General features: G+C 34.3%; 1 protein-coding gene across 2 annotated transcripts in view; it reads left to right on the forward strand.

The window, feature by feature from the left end:
• The window catches only part of LOC138706547 (pancreatic triacylglycerol lipase-like), a 58,056-nt gene that overhangs the window by 12,873 nt on the left and 21,339 nt on the right, over positions 1-23,844 (forward strand). The window contains exons 1-3 of one of the 2 annotated variants that reach the window (XM_069835984.1): positions 8,742-8,876; positions 16,622-16,821; positions 20,744-20,978. In XM_069835984.1, coding sequence (XP_069692085.1) covers positions 16,629-16,821; positions 20,744-20,978 — 428 coding nt within the window. In that variant the 5' untranslated portion in view covers positions 8,742-8,876; positions 16,622-16,628. Of the gene's footprint in view, positions 1-8,741; positions 8,877-16,621; positions 16,822-20,743; positions 20,979-23,844 lie in introns of those variants that run through there. The other variant, XM_069835983.1, reaches the window with a different exon arrangement.

Consider the following 23,844-nt stretch of genomic DNA (forward strand, 5'->3'; position numbering starts at 1 on the left):
TTACCCGATGTCCGATACTACCCGACTCTCCCCTATAGTAAACACAGAAAACATTTTATAGCAACAATGTTGAAGAAAGATATTTTGGTTTTCCGAAGTTGCTGTCATTAAACAGAAACAACATGGAGATTTCATTGCAACTAATTAGAAATTCGTCTTTCAGGTATCTAATAAAGGATCTTCGCACAAAATAATGTACGATACACGAGCGGTATGTTTGTTTTCATGTTCTCGGAAATTAAAAAAGCTCAACTACGTTTCGCTTTTTCAATCTTTTCCTCGAACACCAAAACGTCAACATACCGCTCTTGTAACGTATATTACTATTACCGGGCTGCAGTCTCTCAAGGGTTGAAAACTACTGCTATATAGGTCTTTAATAAAATCTAATTTATATTACTTTTGTCAGTGTTTGTATTTTTTGTATTTCTATGTACTATCTGGTAGGATGGAAGAGAAGGCCTTATGGCTTTAATCCCGTCAGATTAAATAAATAAATAAATAAATAAATAAATAAATAAATAAATAAATAAATAAATAAATAAATAAATAAATAAAAATAAATAAATAAATAAATAAAATAAAATAAATAAATAAATACATACATATTATTTAACGAAGTTTTACGGTACTAAGTAAGACAAGATTAGTAAAAGTATAAGTGAACTGTAAGACGTATCTCCCTGAACAAGTCTCACAACCCGAAGTGTACGTCAGTATCATTATGAGCTGGCATGACAAGGCACGGGATGACAGTGACTTTGATAACGGATCCTGGATGAAGTCAGTACTTCGTAGGGGAACTTCCTCCTATTTGAGATATTGCCTACTTATTCTTTGGTTATGGGGAGTGCCGGAATAAGAACTTCCGGATGACCATCCCTTCCTAAAAGACACTTCCTTATAAATGCCAAATACTAAATAAAGTGAAATTACATCATTACATCACCATATAAGTCTTATCTACACCTCCTCCTCTCATATTGTATATATTTAAAAAAATGACATTGACTTGAATATGGGAGAATTTAAATGGAGATGATCGTGTATATTTAATGGTACTGTCTCGGTTTTTGATTGGGGAGCCCGACAAAAACTTGGGATGAATTGTCAGGGAATTGAACCATGATTTAGCCACCTCACTAGTTCAACCCGTGCTCATATTAGGAGAACTCTCTGAGCATCACCATGCAGATACTAGTTTTGGCTGTGAGAAGAACAACAATCTATATATTTAATTTGAACTGTGGCGGAAAATTTTATGAAAACTATACATCCTATGAGGTTGTGTGATGTTTCTATCGAAAGTTAATAATATTAATATTGCGGAAAAATCTAAATGGTTTGTAGCGAAGTTCATAAAAAGCTTTACATTTAAAAAATATGTATGACCGTCGGAGTAAAGCGTATACCGTAGGACAGTGATGTCAAAGCAAGCGCATTTTTCTGATCTTGACGTCGTGCGCGGGCAGCAAGCGCTAAGTATGGAAAGAGGAAGGGTTGTGTATATGAATAAGCAACCTGTTGGATTAAGAAAACAGTGGTGCACAAACTTCAAACGGAACGTGAAATTTTATGTCGTTATTTTTATATGGCTTCTTTCTGTTTAAAACAAAAGTAAAACAAAAGTACTAACACTGATTTCTTAATATTGCACTTGTGTTTTAAATCTTAATAACATAATAGAGAGTTAAGAAGGAATATTCACTTAAATTCCATAGTAGTATAATATTATACTGTATTAAATGGATGAAACACATCATTCATAAAGAAAGTGATATTCCAAAGAAAGAGATTGAGTATGACATGATAAGTTGGAATTTATATTGATGGTATCTTTAGCCTTACAAAAGTAATCAATAAACTAATCAAAACAATATTACAGTACAAAGCAAAGCTAACTAGGTACTGTATCTTTTTTAAGTGTAACTAATATTATATAACAAAACTCTTATCGCATTATGCTTTTAAGGTGATATTTGTGAGCAACTTCCTATCATCAGAATATTAAATTATTTTCTCGAAATTTACAACACATGGGCACGTATCTTTTGCTTATGATGTAACAGTAGTTGCTTTGTTAATTCATTTCCTTACAAAGAATTTCCATGCGAATATTTCCAAAATTTTCAATACACTATCTTCAGAAATACGTGTATACGGTATATTAGATTTCCGAAAACATTCTGTAAGGCTACTAAATAAATAGGCCTATACCTGAAAATTTCACTTTTCTATACGAAAAGTTGAGGAAATATTTATTTTGAATAAAAAATCAATCTTGTGAAAAATGAGCATTAAAATTAAAACTTACATTCTTATAATGCACTTATACTTCTCAGGCAAATCTAAAAATTAACATGGATACAGTTTTAATAAGTTCTCTTCGCTTTATCTTTTTTTTTTTTTTTTTTTTTTTTTTTTTATATATATATATTGCGCACATAGATCTCCACAGCTGTCCATACTGACTGTATGGGTGCGAAACTTTCTCGGAATATTACATTAGAAACAGTGGCACGTATTTTTTTTTACAAAGTTATCTATTTTGTTTTCCTTTGTTTTACTTATACTAATACAAATACAAACACAACACCCATGCCCAAGGCGGGACTCGAACCCACAACCCTTCGGACCAAGCGATAAGGACATGCCGCGCCCCTACCGCTTGAGCCATCCGGGCCGGCTATCTATTGAATCAGTGCTGGCCATCCCTGAATATAGCTCGACCAAGCGGCATATACCACCTCTTTCGTCTGTCTCTTTCCTTTCCGCTGTAAAGCGCTCAGGCTCTCCTGGGCTCTAAAGCGCGCGCTTGCTCCTGTGGGCATCAATTGACATGCCTGCCGTAGGACATCTTGCAGTTCGTTTCGTAGTGTTGTGCAGAGGGCCGTGGTTCACGTAATGTACTTTATCTTCATTTGAGTTATCAATATAGCTTTTTGAGGTTTTTTGAAGGTCATGAATAGTGTCAGTAATGTGGGACTTTGTGTATAGGAAAGGCTACGTTTGAGATAATGAAATTTCAAACATCGTGTTTCTTTAAAACGTTCATAAATGTAGTTATCGAAGCCTTCTGTACATGCGAGATGTTGATGTCACAAGATCATGCTTTTCGAGACCTCGATACTGTAATAATGGTTTGATTATCTCTCAACTGTCACGTATTTTTTTCGTGTTTCAATATAGTACGTGTGTTTTTTTATCTGGCATTACTTAAACGTAATAGTGTTATTACTTTGTGAATGTATTTCTTCTTTATTAGTTCATTATTATGAGTGTAGCTGGTCGACCATGAAAATGTGGTAGAACGTTTAGAAATGTAGTGCATTAAGAACTCATAAATGACTATATGTAGAACATGTTTGTAATAACGTTTCAAGAAGTGAAATTATGCATGAAGACAGTATATTCCGATGTAAAAATTAAAAAAAAAATACAGTATGTGCGTCCATTGCAGCAAAAACGTATGCCGTAGGACATCTTGCAGTTCATTTCGTAGTGTTGTGCAGAGGGCCGTGGTTCACGTAATGTACAGTCCGCGTCACCGTTTTTGGCGTGTGAAATAAGTAATGGGAACGTTAAGTGCGAGTGTTTTACATTTGCCGCAGTCAGTCAAAAACTGTATTTGGCAAATGTCTGATGTGACGTGTATAGGAAGTGGTACCATTCGCAGCTGTACTAGCAACATATTTATAAATGTATATCTAGGACACACGCCAAAAACGCTGGCGCCAGCTATACTTCATCTTCATTTGAGTTATTAATACAGCTGTGTTAGGTGTTTTGAAGGTCATGAATAGTGTCAGTATTGTGGGACTTTGTGTATAGGAATTTTATTGTGATGTTCCATCTCTATCAAGCAGCAGTTGCTGCTACAAGCCACTAGTAGCCTATAATCTACAATCGAAAAATAAATGCTCTTTAATACAATCTTAATTTTATGCGGCAATTCATAACAAATGTGGCAAAAATACTGTAATAGATATGTATTTATTAATTAGGACTATTTTTACTTATGCATTCATTTTCTATATATGTAAGTACTTTCTGTTCAGGGACCCATTTATAATTTGATAGCGGACATAGCGCACATCCATGCAAGAAGTCACTTCCTTCCGCATAAACTTAATGATCTCTGACAAAGAAGAGTGTCATTGCAAAGTAGTGACTGTCCTAATGCAATAGCCCGGTTCGTATTAGACAGGGAATGTTTTTAGTTCGAGATTATTTGCATAAGTAAAGCTCTGTAAAACATCTTAAAAAGCGCAATCGTTTTCGTAGCAAATATCTATAAACTCACACACTCTTATTATAAATTGGTTTCCCCATTTTTCTATACATATATTTCTTGTCTAATTTTTTGTATATTTTTGTACGGGTATGTATGTTGACTTACTTTTTTATTATTGCAATATCAATGATTATTTTGTCCCGTGCTCGAATTCTGGACAATTAATTTTTTTAATTTTATTTCTTAACATTTAATTGTACTTTTATCCATGTAAGATTTTTTTAAAAACTTACTTTAAAGTAAAATTTTGACATTTACTTTAAAAAAAATTAAAAGAAATCAGCAAAAACCCTAAAAGGATTGCATAATTTTACTCTAAACTTTCATGGTTGTTACTGTCCTGGAGACATTCCAGATTATAAGACGGTTAACTATCTCCAAAACGCTGCATTTTTTTACATCTACGATAAAGAAGGGAAAAAATCGAAATATAATCTGTAAGTATTCGGAATGTCTGGTTGGAATTTCTAAAGTCTAACAATATCTCATTGTAAGTTACCACACTTCTACTGTATTTGATGCAGTCAAGTGTATGGATAAGTTAAAGAACAAACTAGATATTCTTGCATCAACTCCTCTATTACATCATCAGAAATATTCTGTGTTATGCAGCTACATCTGCCCTACTTTGGTTTATCAGTTTCAGACAACACCACTGAATAAAATACCAGCCAAATTTCTTTCTGATGCCGATGTTCCCATTAAAACCACATTGAAGGAAATACTTCAGCTTCCCACCGACACACCAGACAACATGCTTTATGCTGACAGAAAATATAAGGGATTGGGACTATTTAAATCTAGCTGGGAAGCTTTTTTGCAGCATATCAATGTATGTCAGAGCTTACAACGGTCCCAAAATATCCATGTAAACCCTTGTCGCAACTTGTCTAATGAAATTGGGGTTTGTTTAAATAAACTTGGACTTCAAAACATCTCTTCTGATTCACTTCAAGTGAAAAAAGTGAGACAAGAGCTCAGGGAGCGAGCATTTCAATCTTGGTGCTCTTTAAATCAGAAAGGGAAAGGCGTCATCCTCTGTAAGGAGTTCACTCCGGCCAATAAATGGATCCGACAACCTGATCGCCTCACTAGCAGTGAATGGAGACAAGCTCTTAAAATGACAGCTAATGTTTGTCCGCTGCGTGGTATACCAGGAAGGTCCCGAGACGGAAACCACTGTCGTCGTTGCGTCAGTGAGATTGAAACTCTTGGCCACGTTTTGGGTGCCTGTCCTTTCAGCGAGACACTGCGGAACTCTAGACATCACAGAATCAGGTCCATGATTGCCGAAGCCTTGAGGAAAGAAGGTCTCACCGTGCACGAAGAAGTCCATGGCATTTCTCAAGAGGGATCCTGTCGGCGAATTGACATGCTTGCCATTCCACCAGGCTCCACATCAGCATACATTATCGACCCGACAGTCAGGTTCGAGGCACAGGAAGAACAGCCCGCTGACGTCCACGCAGAAAAATGCAGAATTTATGAGCCCACAGTTCCATTCTATTTGGAGAAATATCACCTCACCTCCATTGAAGTAGTTGGGCTAATGGTTGGCGCCAGGGGCACAATACCTCGCCTCTTTGTCAGTTTCTGCAAGAAGTTCCAGCTGAACAACGACTTCATTCCTGATGTTTCCCTTGCTGCTATCAGAGGATCACTTGCCATTTTAAAATATCTTCTGTACTTTGTTTCCTAAAAAGGGAGAATTTCGATCGAATGTCTAATCTGTTTGTTTACTATGTTTAGGCCTGTTATATGCATGCTATTATCTTTCCTGTACTTAATTTTCCCTTTTGTTTGTCCTCCTCCTTTCTCTTTTGTGGTCTGTTTTTGTTTTCACTCAATATGTTTATTATGCTTTGTCCAATGAGGCAGTCCCGTCATTCGGAAAGCTGAAAGAGTGTCTTTCAATGTGTTCCATATAAGGCTATATCATGCAGAAGAAATTACTGCACCATATTCTCTCTTGATTATAGAACCATCAAGGTTTGCTAAGGTAACCTGATATCTATCTAACGGGATAAGTAGTTAAAAAGATCTTGGAATTAATGCCTACAGCTAAATTAGTCAACTGCTGACTTAACAGCACGCGGAATAGAAAAAAAAACTTGGTATAAATATAAATATTTTGCTTACAGAAGAAATTAAAAAAATTATTTGAACATAAAATAAGTTTTACGGTTTACGCTTACATAATAAGCAGACTAAACAAGAAATAATTAGGCAGCATACAAAATTTAATTTAAAGGAGTAGAAACATTTACTGCGATATAAATATACATTTGGTACATAGAATTATAAAAAAAAGTTAGAAAAATAATTATTATATTTTCAGAAAAGTAGAAAAACAACAGGAAAGTATTTAGTTCATATAAAAAAGTTGTGTCTGAAAAATAAATGCATATTTAGCTTACGATGTTAAAATTTGTAAAAATATTGGAAAATGAAATTTACAATGTATTTGGCTTGTATATTTCGAATTACTGATAATGTGTCTTATCCTCATAGTATTTCTTTTTATCTTCAACCTTGTATACACCCTTTTAACACTGATACACTATTAACCTATTTAGATTAAATAAATAACGACTTCACAGTGTTAACATTATAAATTATGGTGTTATAATACGTCCAAGGCCAATGTGATCATGGACTGTTACTGCGTTACACCATAAAGTGAGGTCTTTAATTGCTACAGCATTGCAGAAGAAATTCTAGGAGGTGGAAGAGGAAGTAAGCTGTATAGCAACAAATGGCTCTTCTAGGCGCATAAAAATATCGGCGCATTCGAAGACCACCAAACATGGCTTCATAATATAAACGCAGCGTTGACCAGCCTGAGGAAGTTCACCAAGAAAATAAAGACATATTTTATGAACCAACTACTGAATACTTTAAAGAAAAATACCATCTTAAACACATAGACGTGATTGGCCTTTTTTATCGGGGCCTGTGGTGTTATTCCAAAACTCTTTAGGAAACAATTTGGTTTACCTAAATCTTTAATAGATGACACTGTTACAATAGTTTTGAAAAAATCATGTCAAATTTCAAATAACCATTACACTCTTAAGATATATTTTAATTAGATTTTGTGTACATATTAATTTCTTTTTCTTCTTATTTTACTCTATTCATATTTGTAGATAGATAGATGGATTTATTGAGTAATATTATACATACAGATGTTATATTATCATAATTTTCTCTAAAATCCAATGCACGGGTCTTCTGACCGTACGTGCTTTGTACGTGAAACAAGTCCTACTTTGTAGGTTTCACTCCCCTCACCTATGATTATATCCAACCACTCGCTAAAAGAACATACATATTAAAATGAAAATGGCATAACAAAACACATTATATAATATATCCTAACCTAAAACAGACATAAAAGTGTATAATTGGGTACCATTATCCTTTCCTCAGTTTGTGTCACAAACTTCAGCAGCTGAAGTTCTAATCTGTCTCGCCTTCAAGAGGAACAAACTAATCTTTTGTTCGTATTCTCTATTCCCCATGAGGTCAAGATATGCAAGCGAACTCCTATTCTGATTTAGTATCGAGGGTGGTAGATATTTTCTCCGTACTTGTTCCAATTCGACACACTGTAATAAAATATGTCTGTAGGAGTCATTTTCTCTGCAAAGGGGACAAAGGCACTCTCTTTCTTCGTTGACAATTTTATTACCCTTGCATGCCCCCAATCTTAGCCACGCTAAACCTGCTCTACTGTCTTTGTTACAAGAATTTATGTAGCCACGCCTCCCGCAGTTAAGCATGATATCTGATCGTAAATGTAGTGAGGACTTTTCCGAACATTGGAGCTCAATCTCTTGCCTCTCGATATCAATTAATCGCATCTTCACATTACGCCATATATTCCTCCTGTTATTATCACCTCTATCCCACACTCACCCCTTTCCTATATGATGCAGCCTTCATATTTGTAAATCATATGTCAGTATTCTGAGGCTTAAGAATCTATCTCCATTGGGAGGCAGTTTGTAATAATAATTCATTGTATTCAGAAGATGACGGAAATAACATCGAAACTAGTGAATCAAGTATTACAACACCGTAATTTAAAATGTTAACACAGTGAAGTGGTTATTTACTTAATCTGAATAACTGAATAGTTCATCAGTAATTTCTTTTTAGTTGTGATATCCTGACAAAGTATGACATCCACAGACCTAGTACAGAACAAATCAGAATGACTGGGATTTCACTGCAATGAACTTAACTTTACATTACAAATTCTGAACCTGACGATTATCTGCTTTTTGCTCTTAAAATAGCTCGACAGTAGTTTCCTGTTTGCGTGATGTGATAAAGATTGCGTAGTACATCCTTTAGGATGTGAATATCTTGCAACAATAATGTTTACAACCATGAACTTAAAACTGCACGTCCTATTTCCTCGTCCTAATCTATCTTCCTGATTTATTTGATTAGAAATTAAGAATATAAGGGAGAGATATGATTTGTGCTATGGGAGTTCTGAAGAATCTGCTGAATCGTAAATACTAACATTGTTCGAGAAGTCTGTGGACTCAATTTTTCTTCAGAATCACAGGTAGGTGTCGGTATGGTGGAATTTTACTATCTAAGTAAATCACTTGAGCAGAGACGAGCTTCCTACAACGCTCTATTCGCTTCTGAGACACATACTGAAGAGTGGTAGAACATTTTTCGCTAGCTTCATTGAGATAATAGAACAGGCTATGTTAAATATATCCCTTGATCGCTTCGAAACCTAGTACCGCTTCAAAACTAGGCTATGTTTTCATAGATAGAAATTTCCAAAAATCTTGAGATACCAGATCTGGGCTATGTGATGAATTTTCTACAGATTTTCCGCCGATTTCAGTGAACAATCTCATTACCACTCCAGCCTTATGTGGCCTTGCGTCATCTTTAAGCAGATAATACTTCCAAAAATACCTTTTTAGCGTAAAAGTCTTACTTTTCGGTACACATGGGGAGGGGGGAGGGGTCCACCGCGGCGCTCGCTAAGAAAGAATAATCGAATAATCTTGATAATTTCCAAAATGGCGGTCATGTCAAAATCACCTATGATTTTTACATTCTCATCTTCTAAAGCATTTAATATCTCGTGAAGCATTCAATATAAAGCTGACGAAAAAATACTCTTTAGAACGTTTTAATGATGCCTAGCAACATGCAGAAATAAAATCTATTAAGAAATTAAGAAACCAGACTTTAAAATGATACTTTATAAAGTTTTATCAGCCACCGGTGTAGCTCAGTCGGATAAGACGCTTGCCTGCCGATCCAGAGTTGCGCTCGAGCGCGGGTTCGATTCCCGCTTGGGTTGATTACCTGGTTGGGTTTTTCCGAGGTTTTTCCTAACCGTAAGGCAAATGTCGGGTAATCTATGACGAATTCTCTGCCTCATCTCGCCAAATACCATCACACTATCACCAATTTCATCGACGCTAAATAACCTTGTAGTTGATACAGCGTCGTTAAATAACTAAGTAAAAAAATGTTTTATCTTACAGTTTTATCTTACAGCTTCACGATGCCGAGACTAACTGCGGCACAAAAGTAAGAAAACCGCCGGAAACGGAAGGAGGACGCAGAGGTGGTTTCACAGACGCTGAACAAATTAGAAAAAAATGCCGACAATCAGCTTGTCGGGATTATGTTTTATGTAAAATTTGCTGTTCAGTCGTAGCTTAAAACCAGGCGATTTTTTTTTACCTTCTAAAGAGAACAGCGTAATATTTCCTACAGTCATTTCTCCTCTCTGGTACACAGTGCTCAGTGTTACACATTAAAGTCGCAACAGGGAAGAGAATCGGAATGATTTTAGCAAGCAGAGGATTGATACGAATCTTCTTGAATAGAGGAATGCCCGCATGTTAGGAAGCAGCTGTCTCGTTTCAGAATCAAAATGCCTCAATAATGTTCATAATACGTAATAAACCAATCCGTTATTTTGAGTCGTAGTAACATATTCAGAGCTTGTTTTTTTATGATCATCATTGATGTACTGGTGACAGAATTACCATAGGTCAAATTTATCACAAAAATTTTTCGCGCTTGTCAATTTAACCGTAAGACATGAAAATCTCGCGTGACATTTAACAATCTTATTTCGCGAATAAAATAATAATAAAAAAATAAAGATAACTCATCCTGTTAATGGATTAGGGTATTTGATTTACTTGGTCTTTATTTTATCATATTTTATTCACTCTCACGGTCTACTCCATTTGTAAAGAATGAATGATTTTTTAATTTTTTTTATAGAAATTCGTGTAGATATCTGGTGCTAAAGACTATTAACTAAATGACAGAAATAACGGAAATAATGGAAATACGGGTACTCATTTTTCTATGATAGTGCGTAAAATTGAATTTTCCCACTGTTATCAATGCGTAAATTGAGCTTTTAATACTAGTGCGTAAAAAAGTAATCACCTTATGCACTGTTATTCATTTTACGCTGCCAAAGAAAATGCAATATTCAATGTACAAACACCATTCAGTAATAAATTAATGCATTATTTCAATCTTCCATTACTTAAATATCACACGTAAGAGAAATAAGTAACAAATTTAACATTCATATTTACATTTTAGCCCGTATTATTCGTGCTATTATTGTACTATCATAGAAAAAAACATTGTATGATACACATTCGTAAAATTATCTTTTTGGCCCTCGTGTGTCTGTGAAACTCAGCTTCGCCTCGTTTTATAAACTTTACACTCGTGCCAAAAAGAGAACCTTCACGAACTTGTATATAAATAATTATTTTATTGTAAAAACAATTGAGGGGTTTGCCGGAAAAAGGGCGTATACGCCAATATGACGAATTGAGATACATGCAATCTAAGGTTTTAAAACGCACCTGAATAAAATGTTATACACGCACGCAGCCCTGTCCTGCAGGTATGTACAGTACAATCAAAATAAAATTTCGCTACTATAATTATTCACTACATTTTAAACCGTTTTCCCGAAGAAGGGTGTATAGGTCTATCCGCCTTTCTTCCGGCAAAGCCCTCAATTAAATTTAAAACGATGGGAATTTAATAAAATGTGTAATTATGGAATTGAAATTCCTTAAAAGTAAATTTATTGGGTATTCTAGATGTTGAGAAAATTGGTGTTAATTCATTATTTCTGAGTTTATATTGATATTAAAATTTAAACTACATGTGCGTGGTACTTCTTTGATATACGAGTAATAAAACGTACTATCAGAATTTTCTTTTAACCTCACGTTTATTTAAATACTATTTTTCTCAGGAATTGCTAATTTTTTCTCTCTGTTTTTAGAGTTGACGATTTATTTATTTATGTAGGTCTATTTATTTATTTACATGAAAGTCTTTGGACACTATAAATATATATTTTTAGTAGGTTATTTTCGACGTTGTATCAACATCTCAGGTTATTTAGCGTCTGAATGAGATGAAAGTGATAATGCCGGTGAAATGAGTCCGGGGTCCAGCACCGATAGTTACCCAACATTCGCTCATATTGGGTTGAGGGAAAATCCCTGAAAAAACCTCAACTAGGCAACTAGCCCCGACCGGGATTCGAACCCCGGCCACCTGGTTTCGCAGTCAGGCGCGCTAACCGTTACTCCACAGGTGTGGACTCTATAAATATTGTTATAGATATTATCAAATACAATTATTAAAAGTTAGAGTTAAACATTCTGGCATGTCATAATGAGCCACCTAGAGGCAACTTTTCTAAATTCATTACTGCTTAGAGTAAATAAATATTTGGGTATTTTATTAGGCGCTTTTATTACCATTATTTCAAAATTTTCGCTGGTTTTTGTTAGTCGATATTTTGGTTGATGTAACATAGTTAATTGCCGTAATTATGTTCATGACAATCTTTCCTAAAAGTGTAATTATTAAAATATTGTTTAACGTCCATTATTACCTCTGACTGAGGTTCTGGCTGATATATATATATATATATCTATTATCAGACAGTAACATCTCAATTGACGATATGTTTCAGAGAAAGAACAATTTTTGTATTAAGTCTGATTAGTGGAATATGTAGCTAATCGGTGATGTAGCATTGGAGGGGGAAAGGAACTGGCCACCCTATCCCATTATCACCTGACCTACCTGCCTCATGAGTGATGCCTTATTGGTGTTACTTATGAGGTTCAAATCTGTCTTCAGAGAGTTCACTAAACAACAACAACAATGGAGATATGAACTCATCGCGATGCGTGGCAGTAGGTCTACATGGCATGGTTTCAAGGTTCGGAATTCATCGTGGAGATCACTGATCTATTTGCTTCCCCATTGTAGAATTGGTAACACTGAAACGTCATTGCTCAACTTAGCAATATAAGGAAGAATGAATAAAACACAAGGAATGCAAATATATGTGCTGTATTACAGTAGATTAAATTCAAGAGAAGAGAGAACAGGAATGGCATAGTGGAAATTAGGTATCTGGAGGCTCAAGAATAAGAAAGGGAATGTAGAGAAGAATAAATGTCCTTTATGTGGACTAGCTGAAGACGTAATGCACATTGCGTTAAAGTGTCAGGCAACGAAAGATTTGAGAAACGGCTGGGTGGATAAAAAATTTCTGCAAATTAATGCTGTAGTAGCTTATAAAAGGTCCCCTAAACGCCAGCAATCTGCATAAATTAGGAAAATTTCTTTTTAGAGTTAAAATTAGATGGGAAGAGAAAGTCAAAGCTCTAACGGATATGGAATTATACATGTTGAGTATTCGGACACGATAGGAAACTATGAAAAGTAGTCAATGACGTTAACAGAACAATTTTTAAGAGATTGAGTATAGAAATGAAAGAGTTAAAGTAAGAGTTTTAAATACATGAGCTATACCTATTATTAGTTTTTGTTATTATTATTATTATTATTATTATTATTATTATTATTATTATTATTATTAATATTATTATTATTATGGAGGATACGTATAGGTTAAATATGCATTAGTTTTTGTAATATTTTGTATAGAGAGTGATGGCGAATTAAGAACTGGAACACATCTAATCCGCCATGACGTGAACAAAGATTGATGAAATAAATAAATAAATAAATAAATAAATAAATAAATAAATAAATAAATAAATAAATAAACAAACAAACAAACAAACAAACAAACAAGTAAGTAAATAAATAAATAAATAAATAAATAAATAAACAAGTAAGTAAGTAAATAAATAAATAAATAAACAAACAAACAAACAAACAAACAAACCAACAAACAAACAAAGAAGTAAGTAAGTAAGTAAGTAAGTAAGTAAGTAAGTAAGTAAGTAAATAAATAAATAAATAAATAAATAAATAAATAAATAAATAAACAAACAAACAAACAAGTAAATAAATAAATAAATAAATAAATAAATAAATAAATAAATAAATAAATAAATAAACAAACAAAAAACAAACAAACAAATAAATAAATAAATAAATAAATAAATAAATAAATAAATAAATAAATAAATAAATAAATAAATAAATAAATAAATAAATAAATAAATAAATAAGTAAATAAATAAATAAATGTGATACTTTATTTTAACGAACACCATTGTTCGAATTTTTCAAACGTCCTGTGTATGAACGTCATTCTTGTAATTGAGACAATGAAACATATGTATCTAGTTTCTTACTCGTAAGTCTGGAGTTCCATTCTCAAGGCCGGCAGTCTTAGCTGAATTCCTGCGGTTTTCCTGAGCTTAATTAGAAAATTCCGGAACGGTAACTTTGTTTTTTTACAAGGCCGATCAGGGTTATCACACTCACGTTATCGTATTTGTGGGTTTCTCTGTTATGCAATTAGTGTGTCGGATGTTTGTATAAGAACGGAAGCTGAGATTTGGAAAGAATAATAATTAAGACAGATTTACGGCTACTCTAATTTTGTTAGCAGATTTTGCATCCTGTAACGATTGACTGTTTCATAACGTTTATATCTACTATTACGTTCGAAATAACTAAAGAAATATGTATATATTTTAAAATTAAAAAATGTTATTTTATATTAAATATATTAGAACACATTTCCTGAGTTAACTGCTTATAATCCAGAACATGGTAAGAAAACAGCGATTCATATAAAATATTAAATGAACTTCAAAACATACCTACAGAGTATTCATGAAGCATTTATTTCGACAATACTACCGGTGCTTGGTAGCTAGCGGGTAGTAGGATGAGGTAGGAGTAGACTAAAGCTAAAATATATAAAATGTGAACAAAACATCTCATTGTAGCGCGCTTACTCTTACGATGCGAACGAAAGCATTTGACGCTCCAACATTCAAGGTCAATCAAGACTTGAAGCCATTACATGAACGTATTATGAATGCTTGTCAGCAGATTCTTGAGTAACCAGGAATTCTCAGAACGAATGCGTGTTTCTCTGCGAGGTAGAACATACTGAATACTGATGGAAATGCCGATGTATCACTTACAGTATATCATTTCCTGTAGCAAAAACAGTAATAACCTTGAAGCTCCATTAATATTAGTTTTTTAAACATAATATTTGTTAGTTTATGTTTACTTTGGTAAATGCTAGTGATGAGCACAATGTTCTCGCTCGGGCACTGTATACAACTAGAGTCCTGCAAAACCGGTTCTGAATGATTTTAATTTTACAACGATACTGAGCGCCTAGCGGTGTAGGCACTATGCAAAGCTCTTCCACCACGCGAACTTACAGTAGGCTATTATTCAGTTTACCGAAGGCTCGATTTGTTTCGCTCTCTTTGTGGGAGGACGCTCCGGCTTTTGGATATAAAAGGCTGATCACGTCATTGAGTCATCCAGATATTACAATTACCTATCTTCAAGATCAACAACTTACAGCGTAAAATTACATTCATCAGGAATTATATTCTTTCTTAAAACTGACATTCTATCTTCTTAGAAATGTCTTCTTAATGAAATAATAATGCATGTGTACTTACAGTAGTTAAAAAGCATTATATATGGATAACAACTTCCTTTTAGTATACATTTTCATTTTACTAATAAACTATGTACAGTATAAAAGTCATGCAGGACTTGTACACCGTTGGAACGCAAAACGTAACTATGTGCCTTGCACAGAAGGACAAGATGGTCAACTCCGTAAACAGCTGATAGTTTGTTTCCTGAGCGTAGTTGAGGATATTTGAACTAATATTTTCACTGTCAATATAGACAACATTATATATAAGTTGTGTAAAATAAACGTAAAAGTGACAAAAATAGTGCACTGAAAGACACTGCAATACCAAAATGCACAGAAAGTGTGTTGAAAGTAATCCAAAAGAACCAGTACCCATCGAAATCTGAAAATTATGAAGATATTAACTCTATGTTCAGCATGGATTTGTGTTCCTACCATGATGTTCAGTGCCAACATCCCAATTAATAAATTAAATAATCTAAATTTTAAGGAATTCCTAGAAAAATGAATAGAAAATTAGTTGGTTTTCAGTGCAATATGCTAATGAAACAAAAAAATGTCAATAAAACTATAGAAATATAATTGTACTACATTAAGCACCGATAACCTCTTGTGCTATTGAAAGCATTTCTTGCAGTATAAAACCATTTCAAGTAACATCCGTATATGTTCAAATTCCATAACTTACGAATGCACGTTATTATTCACTGCAAAGATCACGACGAAAATGAGCATCATGGCTCAAGCATGTGTTTACTAGGCTACTATAGTTTTAGAATGTCGAGAGTTGACTGTACTCTACGAACACGCAGCGATGACAGGTTTGTTTATATCCTTATCCGTTGCATTATCTGTGTTCGGTGTGCTACAGTATATACCCAATGTGTCTTTAACTTCAGTCTTTAGGTAGCTGGAATACGGAGCCTACTCATAGGTTAAGAATTCCTGCGCTAGATCATAAAGGATGATGCATGGCGTACCTATGTATATTTGAGCTAGTGAAATGTGAAAAATCACTTACGTTGTATTCACGAACGCTCGTTTTATAGGCTCATGGTACTTCAACAGAGCTGTGAGGGCAGTGAAATATCACTATACGTGAAAAACTTCACGTAATGTAATATCTTCAACACATTTTATATACAGCCACCGGTATAGCTCAAATATTAGCGGCTTTGCCTGCTGCCCCGGGGTTGCACTCGGGCGTGGGTTCGATTCCCGCTTGGGCTTACTAACCGGTTCGGTTTTTCCGAGAATTTACCCAACCGTAAGACGAATGTCAGGTAATCTATGGTGAATCCTCGGCATCATCTCGCCAAATATCATTTCGCTGTCACCAAATTTTATACATGATTTAAATATGTACTTTTCAGGACGAAGATGGAGACAGGAAGTTGGAAACTGATGCTGCTGGTGGTGTTGCTACCTTACTGCCATCAACTGGAGTTGCCCGGGAGTAGGTTTGTGCCGAAAGAAGTGTCTGACATGTATGAGAAACTATCAGGTGTCTCGCCGTTCATCTTTAAGGATGAATTGAACGAAGACAAAGACACAGAGATGGAAGAAGGGCTTGGTACGGTAAAAGCATATTTGTTTATTTTCTTTCTATAGCATTAAATTTCTTTCATCTCATTCGACTAGTTGAGTTGAATCACGGCGTACTCTACTAATACAGTAGAGGTAACAGAAGGAGAGCAGATACAATACTTCTCTTCCTGTGATGACAATAGAATCCGAGCTGCAATGCTCAGACTTTGTATTCAGAAATCCGTGGTTCATTGCTAGAAGGAAGATTTTTTATATTTTTAGTAGATTATTTTACGACGCTTTATCAACAGCTTAGGTTATTTAGCGCCTGAATGAGATGAAGGTGATAATGCCGGTGAAATGAGTCCGGGGTCCAGCACCGAAAGTTACCTAGCATTTGCTCATATTGAGTTGAGGGAAAACCCCGGAAAAAACCTCAACCAGGTAACTTGCCCCGACCGGGAATCGAACCCGGGCCACCTGGTTTCGCGGCCAGACGCGCTAACCGTTACTCCACAGGTGTGGACTAGAAGGGAGATATCCTCAATGAAATTTATTGTTATAGTTTTAGTTTCTCTCCAGGCAGGTACAATATGTAAGTGCGCCATAATACTTACATTTTCTCGAAGTGAATATGAGTCTGGTAAATCTTTGGGCTACTTTTTTTGAACTTCCATTTCTACAAATTGAAGACATTGATGACTGCTCCACAGACGACCGGATGGCTAGCAAACCTCCAGGAGACGACATATTCCTTTTGCGATTAAATGTTCAAGAATTGTATATTTTTAGACTCCAAGTTCCCTTCCGTCGAGAATGTACACGAATGAAAGAAGGCAGGAATGCTGTAGAATTGTTCCAGTCAAAGTTCAAATTTTCCTTTTATCATAAATCACCCCCAACATAGGTCTATTTCTCTTCATTGACAGGCTACTAGAAATACAAACGTTTACAAATTTAGAAATCAGAAGTAGGCTAGTCATCATCATGTAAGTCTACAAGTGAGAAGAATTCGTAAGTCTGACAATGAGACAAGCAGAAGTGCATTACGATGCTGAAAGAACAGTACGCTGAAAACAAAATAAAACAAGTTAGGTTTTTATTAAAAAAAATACGGCAATCTTATGAAAACAGATGCTCTAAAATTACTGTACAGAGAGTAATAAATTATATATCAATATGGGTAAAAAAGGTTCACTAGAGCATTTTAACCAATACAATAGGCCTACATGTCATTTCGTATCCAGCTCTAAGTCTGGTAAAGTGCGAAAGGAAAATACAGGGACATGATTTTATTTTTAATAACATTTTTAATATTAACTTGGCTATACTTCTGGATCAACACCGTTTGCTACCCCCTTCCCCGACTGGAGTTTGATGATACTGGCGTAATATACAAACAAATCACTTTACTAGGTATAGGAGGGAAGGAAAGTAGTTCATCCATTTACGTAAACTAGGAAACACTGCGCTTTTGAGTTTGATCATTTTCATTAGGTTTTTGTTTAATCAAAATACAGTACAGTATTAAAAATTAGTGTTTTTACTCACGAATTGAGCTGTACATGTGGACGTATTCATTATGCAGTGTATATTATACTGTCTACAGCACATTAGCGTACAATATAGAGAATGAAGTTAAATTAAAAAATAATCATAATATGGATATGTAAACACATTTTTTTTTTTAAATGGTGGTCATTCATTTCGATACAGGCTTCAGTTCTAATGTGCATATTATCGCACTATAGACTATTATACCTAATCCCAATTACCAGTTTCGTCTTTCGTACTAGTAACTCATGTTGAAATAATTCTGTACCTACTCTATAAAAGAGTACCTTACATACTGTAAATTCAATCTTCACTTCTGCCATGCTATCTACTGTCCGTCCAAGTGGTTATGTCGTAGGGTCGTAGAAAGGGAGGAAATCACGTGACAGTTAATTACTTAACGAGGCCCTTTTACTTAAGATATATTAAATAGTTGTATAATATTACGTAGACGTCCATTTCCTAACAGAAATTAATGTTCTCAGAAAAGAGCTAAGACACCCCAGCCACTAGCTGGCGAATAAAATCTGGTGGGGGAAACCGGGATACGACGTAGGCAAATGGACGACAGTGCCTGTGCGAAAATGATTCAATATTGAAAGCTCTTTCGTCACTGGAAAACGCGAACATATTTTTGGAACGTACTGTTTACTATTACCGTAAGGCTACTATGTATATGCGGTCTTGGATCTGTGTGGAGGACGGTTGAACTTCATTAGTAGAAGGGGTGGGAGTGAAGTATGAAAAACTCAGGTACAATAAAAATTGAAGTAAAAATAAAATGATGGCCCTGTATAATACGTATAATTATTAGACTTCGAAGTTCAGGTCCCGATGGGGGAGATACTGGTTAACTGATAGCGGAGTGTTGGACGGAGATGGAGGAACAGGACAGGGCTTGTTTACTTTTTTCTCCTGTCTGGTTAGAGGTTTCGTACGTACTAGAACTGAAGCTGATACACTTGGGACTATGTGAAGTCACTGCGATTTCGAAAATGAAAATAAATTTGAACAAATTTTTAAATATACATTATTAAATTCCTTCCATAAAAAATCTTATAATAAAAAAAAATATTTTGAAATGACAAAATGCGTCACAATATTGCTGAAAAAAATACATCCTTAATTACGGAATAAATTTAAAATGACTTGAAGTACCAGTATCTATATTAAAAAAAAATATACTGTATAAATCCAAATTTGAAGTCGGAGATATTTAGAATACTTAATTGAAATTAATATTAATATATTATTATATTTAACATACTGTATATTTTGAATAAGTTATGATGTTAATTTGTGATACCGATACTTCATTTTAATTCATTTGATTCTCAGTTTACTCTATTTTGTTATCAAGTTAACTTACAAAACTTTCATTTTGACTTCTTACTAATATTACTGACACAGCGGGAAAGGCATGGAGGGCGTTAAACTTTGTGATGAGGGACTAAGAAAAGGCTCTGATAAATCCAAAGAGATTGCATATAAATCACTAGTTCGTCCAGTAATGGAATATGGTGCTGCATGTTGGGATCCTTACAGATTAGAACATATTAAGACACTGGAAAAGATTCAAAAATGGGCTCTCAAGTGTTGTAACAATTCACCATTAAAATGGGACACACTCAAGGACCGGAGAACGCGAATTCGATTATGCGCAATGTTCAAAACATACAGAGGTGAGCCTGCCTGGAGAGAAATAAAAAATAGGTTGCAGCCGCCAAATTACTCATCAAGGAACGACCACTCATATAAACTGAGGGAAAGAAGACAGAGGACGGACACTGGAAAGTTTTATTTTCTCAATCGTACTATCAGGGACTGGAATGCTTTACCTGCAGACTTATTAAAGGCTTTACCAATAACCAAAAAATACTTAAAAATAGGCTTAAGGACTTTACTAATAGACGGTAGTATAATTATTATACATACTATTTAAAGGGTGTAATTCATATTTTGTTATTTAAAGTGTTGTATCAGTGAGGAAGTGTGTTGTGTCAGTGAAGTCTATTGTGTAGGTGAAGTGGGTTTGTGTCAGTGAAGTTCTATAGTACATCATGGCTGTGCAAAGTATTTGAACAGTGAAATGGTTTTGAAGTGATAGTGAAATCAGGATAGAATCAGTGCAGTGAGTGAGTTGACAACGAAATAAGTGTAGTGCCGAAAGGTACTTGTGTAGGTATGAACCTGTCACACTCGTGGGTCTTAGTTCGAACTTAGGGTTTAAGATGCAAATTAGATTTACTTTAAATGTTATTTTAAGTGATCGTGCTCCATTTAATTTAGGATTCTCATTATAATAATAATAATAATAATAATAATAATAATAATAATAATATTATTATTATTATTACTAGTGTCATATTTCTAGAAGGTTAAGTGAATATTTGAGTGGTGTCAAATCATTTCAGGCGGCATGGTGAACGAGCAGATGTGGCGCAGCATGATGGAAGACGTAATGAACGAGACGGACAGCATGGACGACACGATATTCGAAGAGGGTGAAGAAGATCTCACCTTCAGAGTCGGGGTGCCTGAGACAGTCGACTGCTACGGCCTGCCGGAGTTGATTTCCAGGCCTCTACGGTTCCTCTTCAGAACGGACAGGAAGGAAACTGTCAACACACGCTATTTCCTCAGCACAAGGTAACACAACCAGCAGTCCAAGTGAGGCAGGTGATCATTTGCCTTGGAGCTCACACAGCATAAATCAGACCCCATGACGCCTTGCAAAAGACTTTAGCACACGAAGGAAATTTTTAACATTCTTCCTCACTTCACGATTTAGGGATATGTCTGAACTGTCTTCACAGTATCTCTCCACATTTTTACTGGTCTGCCCAAATCTCTTATTCCTTTCGATTGTAATAGTATGCTATCTTTAGGCCTATTGCTTTATATGTTACGATATCCAATTTTATGTCCTATTTCGTCCACATTTAATTTTTTGTCATATGACTTAATTTATAATTTGATTTTGTTTTGTGCAGTCCTTTGTTCTTCTCAGGTATCTCAGTTTTGAGCTTCGTATTTTGCTAATTTTTTTTTGTGCGGGCACCAAACTCTTACTACCATACAATGATGCAAGCATGGTCATTATTTTTGTAGAATTTTGCTTTTGTTTCTTGTCTGGTTTTATTTTTGTTTCTTGTCTTGTTTTATTTTTGTTTCTTGTTGTTTTTTATGTTTCCGAAAATTATTCCAAATATCGTTAATTTTTTTGCTTCTTTATGCTTTGTTACTAATTTTATTTTCGAGATAATTGAAGAATGTAACTTCTTACATTTTTTAAAATTACGTTTTATTTAATGACGCTCGCAACTGCCGAGGTTATATCAGCGTCGCCGGAATTTTGTCCCTCAGGAGTTCTTTTACATGCCTGTAAATCTACTTACTCTTAACTGTTCCATTGTTCATGAATTAAGTATTAATTTGAAAGTGAAAGTCAAACTTTGTTATATGAATGTAGGCCTACTATTGATTATCTTTTTAGGTGTGTATTTACTCTGAAACGGTTAGACATTCTTGTATATCTTTGAATTGATTATTCCTCAAACATCTCATTAATCCTTAACAGGATCCATTCTTTCATTAAGGTGCATTCTTCTACATAATTCATGTGAATTGTAACCTTGACCACAATTTTATATTATAATTTTACTATTGTTTATTGGTTACAAAATATGCATTTTGATACCAACTATGACCCTAATATACCTCAGGGTGAAATAGGGTTTATTAAATTGGATAATAAAAAAAATCTACCGGCATGAATCTATCACATATAAACACACTTGAATGCCATCGATGTGGGCCGGAATCGAACCCGCAAACTCGGATATAATTTGTTATAAAATGTTTTCAATAAAAATACATTTGGGCGAACATGAATTTTTTCCTAAAAAAAAAAAAAAAAAAAAAAAGCAATTATTTTAGTTTCACCTTTCGTTAATCATCTTCAACAGAAAATATTTAATAAAATTCTTGTAACTATATTGGACACATTTGAGAAAAATTCTTTGATTACATATATATATATATATATATATATATATATAAACTATACAGAATGGAAGTGAAATAATCCTGCAGATTTGGTTTAATCGATGAAGAGAGTGTTGTTGATCATCTTCAACGGAAAATATTTAATCAAATTTCTTGTAACTATATTGGACACATTTCAGAAAAATTCTTTGATTACATATATATAAACTATATAGAATGGAAGTGAAATGATCCTGCAGATTTTCAGAGTGAATAGCTCATATTGCATGTAACAAAAAAGGTGTAATACCATATTGGTGGAAACTTCATATTTTTATCAACAGTAATTTCACTAGAGGTTTTGATTTATCTAGAGAAAATCAAAACTCGAGTGGGATTTAATTGACTATTACACGATTAGAAGAAAGTAGGCTATATAAAGATTAGAAGTAACAAAGTTACAATAAAATATTAATTGGCTTACGAAAATACAACTGTCTTCAAATGTATTATTGTACCATCTCAACATTACGCTAGATGGCAGTAGTGTTTTATGATGTTTTCTTGTTACCGGTATCAGTTGTGCCAACTATGGAATCATCATTGAACTCTGTGGACTGTTACTAGTCAAGAAGGCTTTATTGATTCAGTTTCATTTTTATTAAAACATTTGCATTCCATTTCAATCATCCGGATCCCAGTAATCAACGTCACTTGACAGATGATTTTCAATAAATCTTAGTATTAAACAATCTCTGTTACGTGACTATCCATAATATATAGCAGAAGCTATAACAAACATAACCTAAATAATACAAACAAGTGTTAGAAAAGTTTTAATTAGGGATGATGAAATAAACAAGAAACGTTTTAATTAACGATGATGAAATAAAAAATAAACATGGATGATTTTAAAAGAAACAATTATTGAAAGTACAATTTTCAAATTTGAATGTTTTGGTGGTTCAGTTGATGTTATATTGGACGTGTGCGTAAAAGAAGTGAACTCGTTGGTGTACATGGTGTATCCCTCAACTCATTCAGGATTTCCGAATGGTGCCCTTCATATATGACCAGTGATCTTTATTAATTCTTGTTCTTGAATGCCAAAATGCGAGTAATATTTGAAAGTGATGTGCATCGACTGGAGTGGTTTGTAATTTTCTGTTTTTTGACGTCCAGACCAGTGCAGTTTGAAATGTTGGCAAACAAAGAAACAAATGCTAGGGTAGTGATAAAAATAAATGCTAGGGACGCGATAAAATTAAACAAATGCTAGGGACGCGATAAAATTGTGCGATAAGCGGCCATGATTGGTTGAAAGACGTCCTTTCTTACCGTTTTATTGGTCGAAAGTAGTGTGACGTAGTAAAAGTGTAATAGTCAGAAAAAAATGTTTGCACAAGTTGACAAAAATATGTTTACAGTATACAAGAAAATTTTATCATGAACAATAGAAAAATCAATGAACACACTTGATTTTGTTTTAAAATTTTCGAAAAATGTTCATGCAACCAAATGGTTAACG

Source organism: Periplaneta americana, chromosome 9 (assembly GCF_040183065.1).
Source record: "Periplaneta americana isolate PAMFEO1 chromosome 9, P.americana_PAMFEO1_priV1, whole genome shotgun sequence".
Taxonomy (NCBI): Eukaryota; Metazoa; Arthropoda; class Insecta; order Blattodea; family Blattidae; genus Periplaneta; species Periplaneta americana.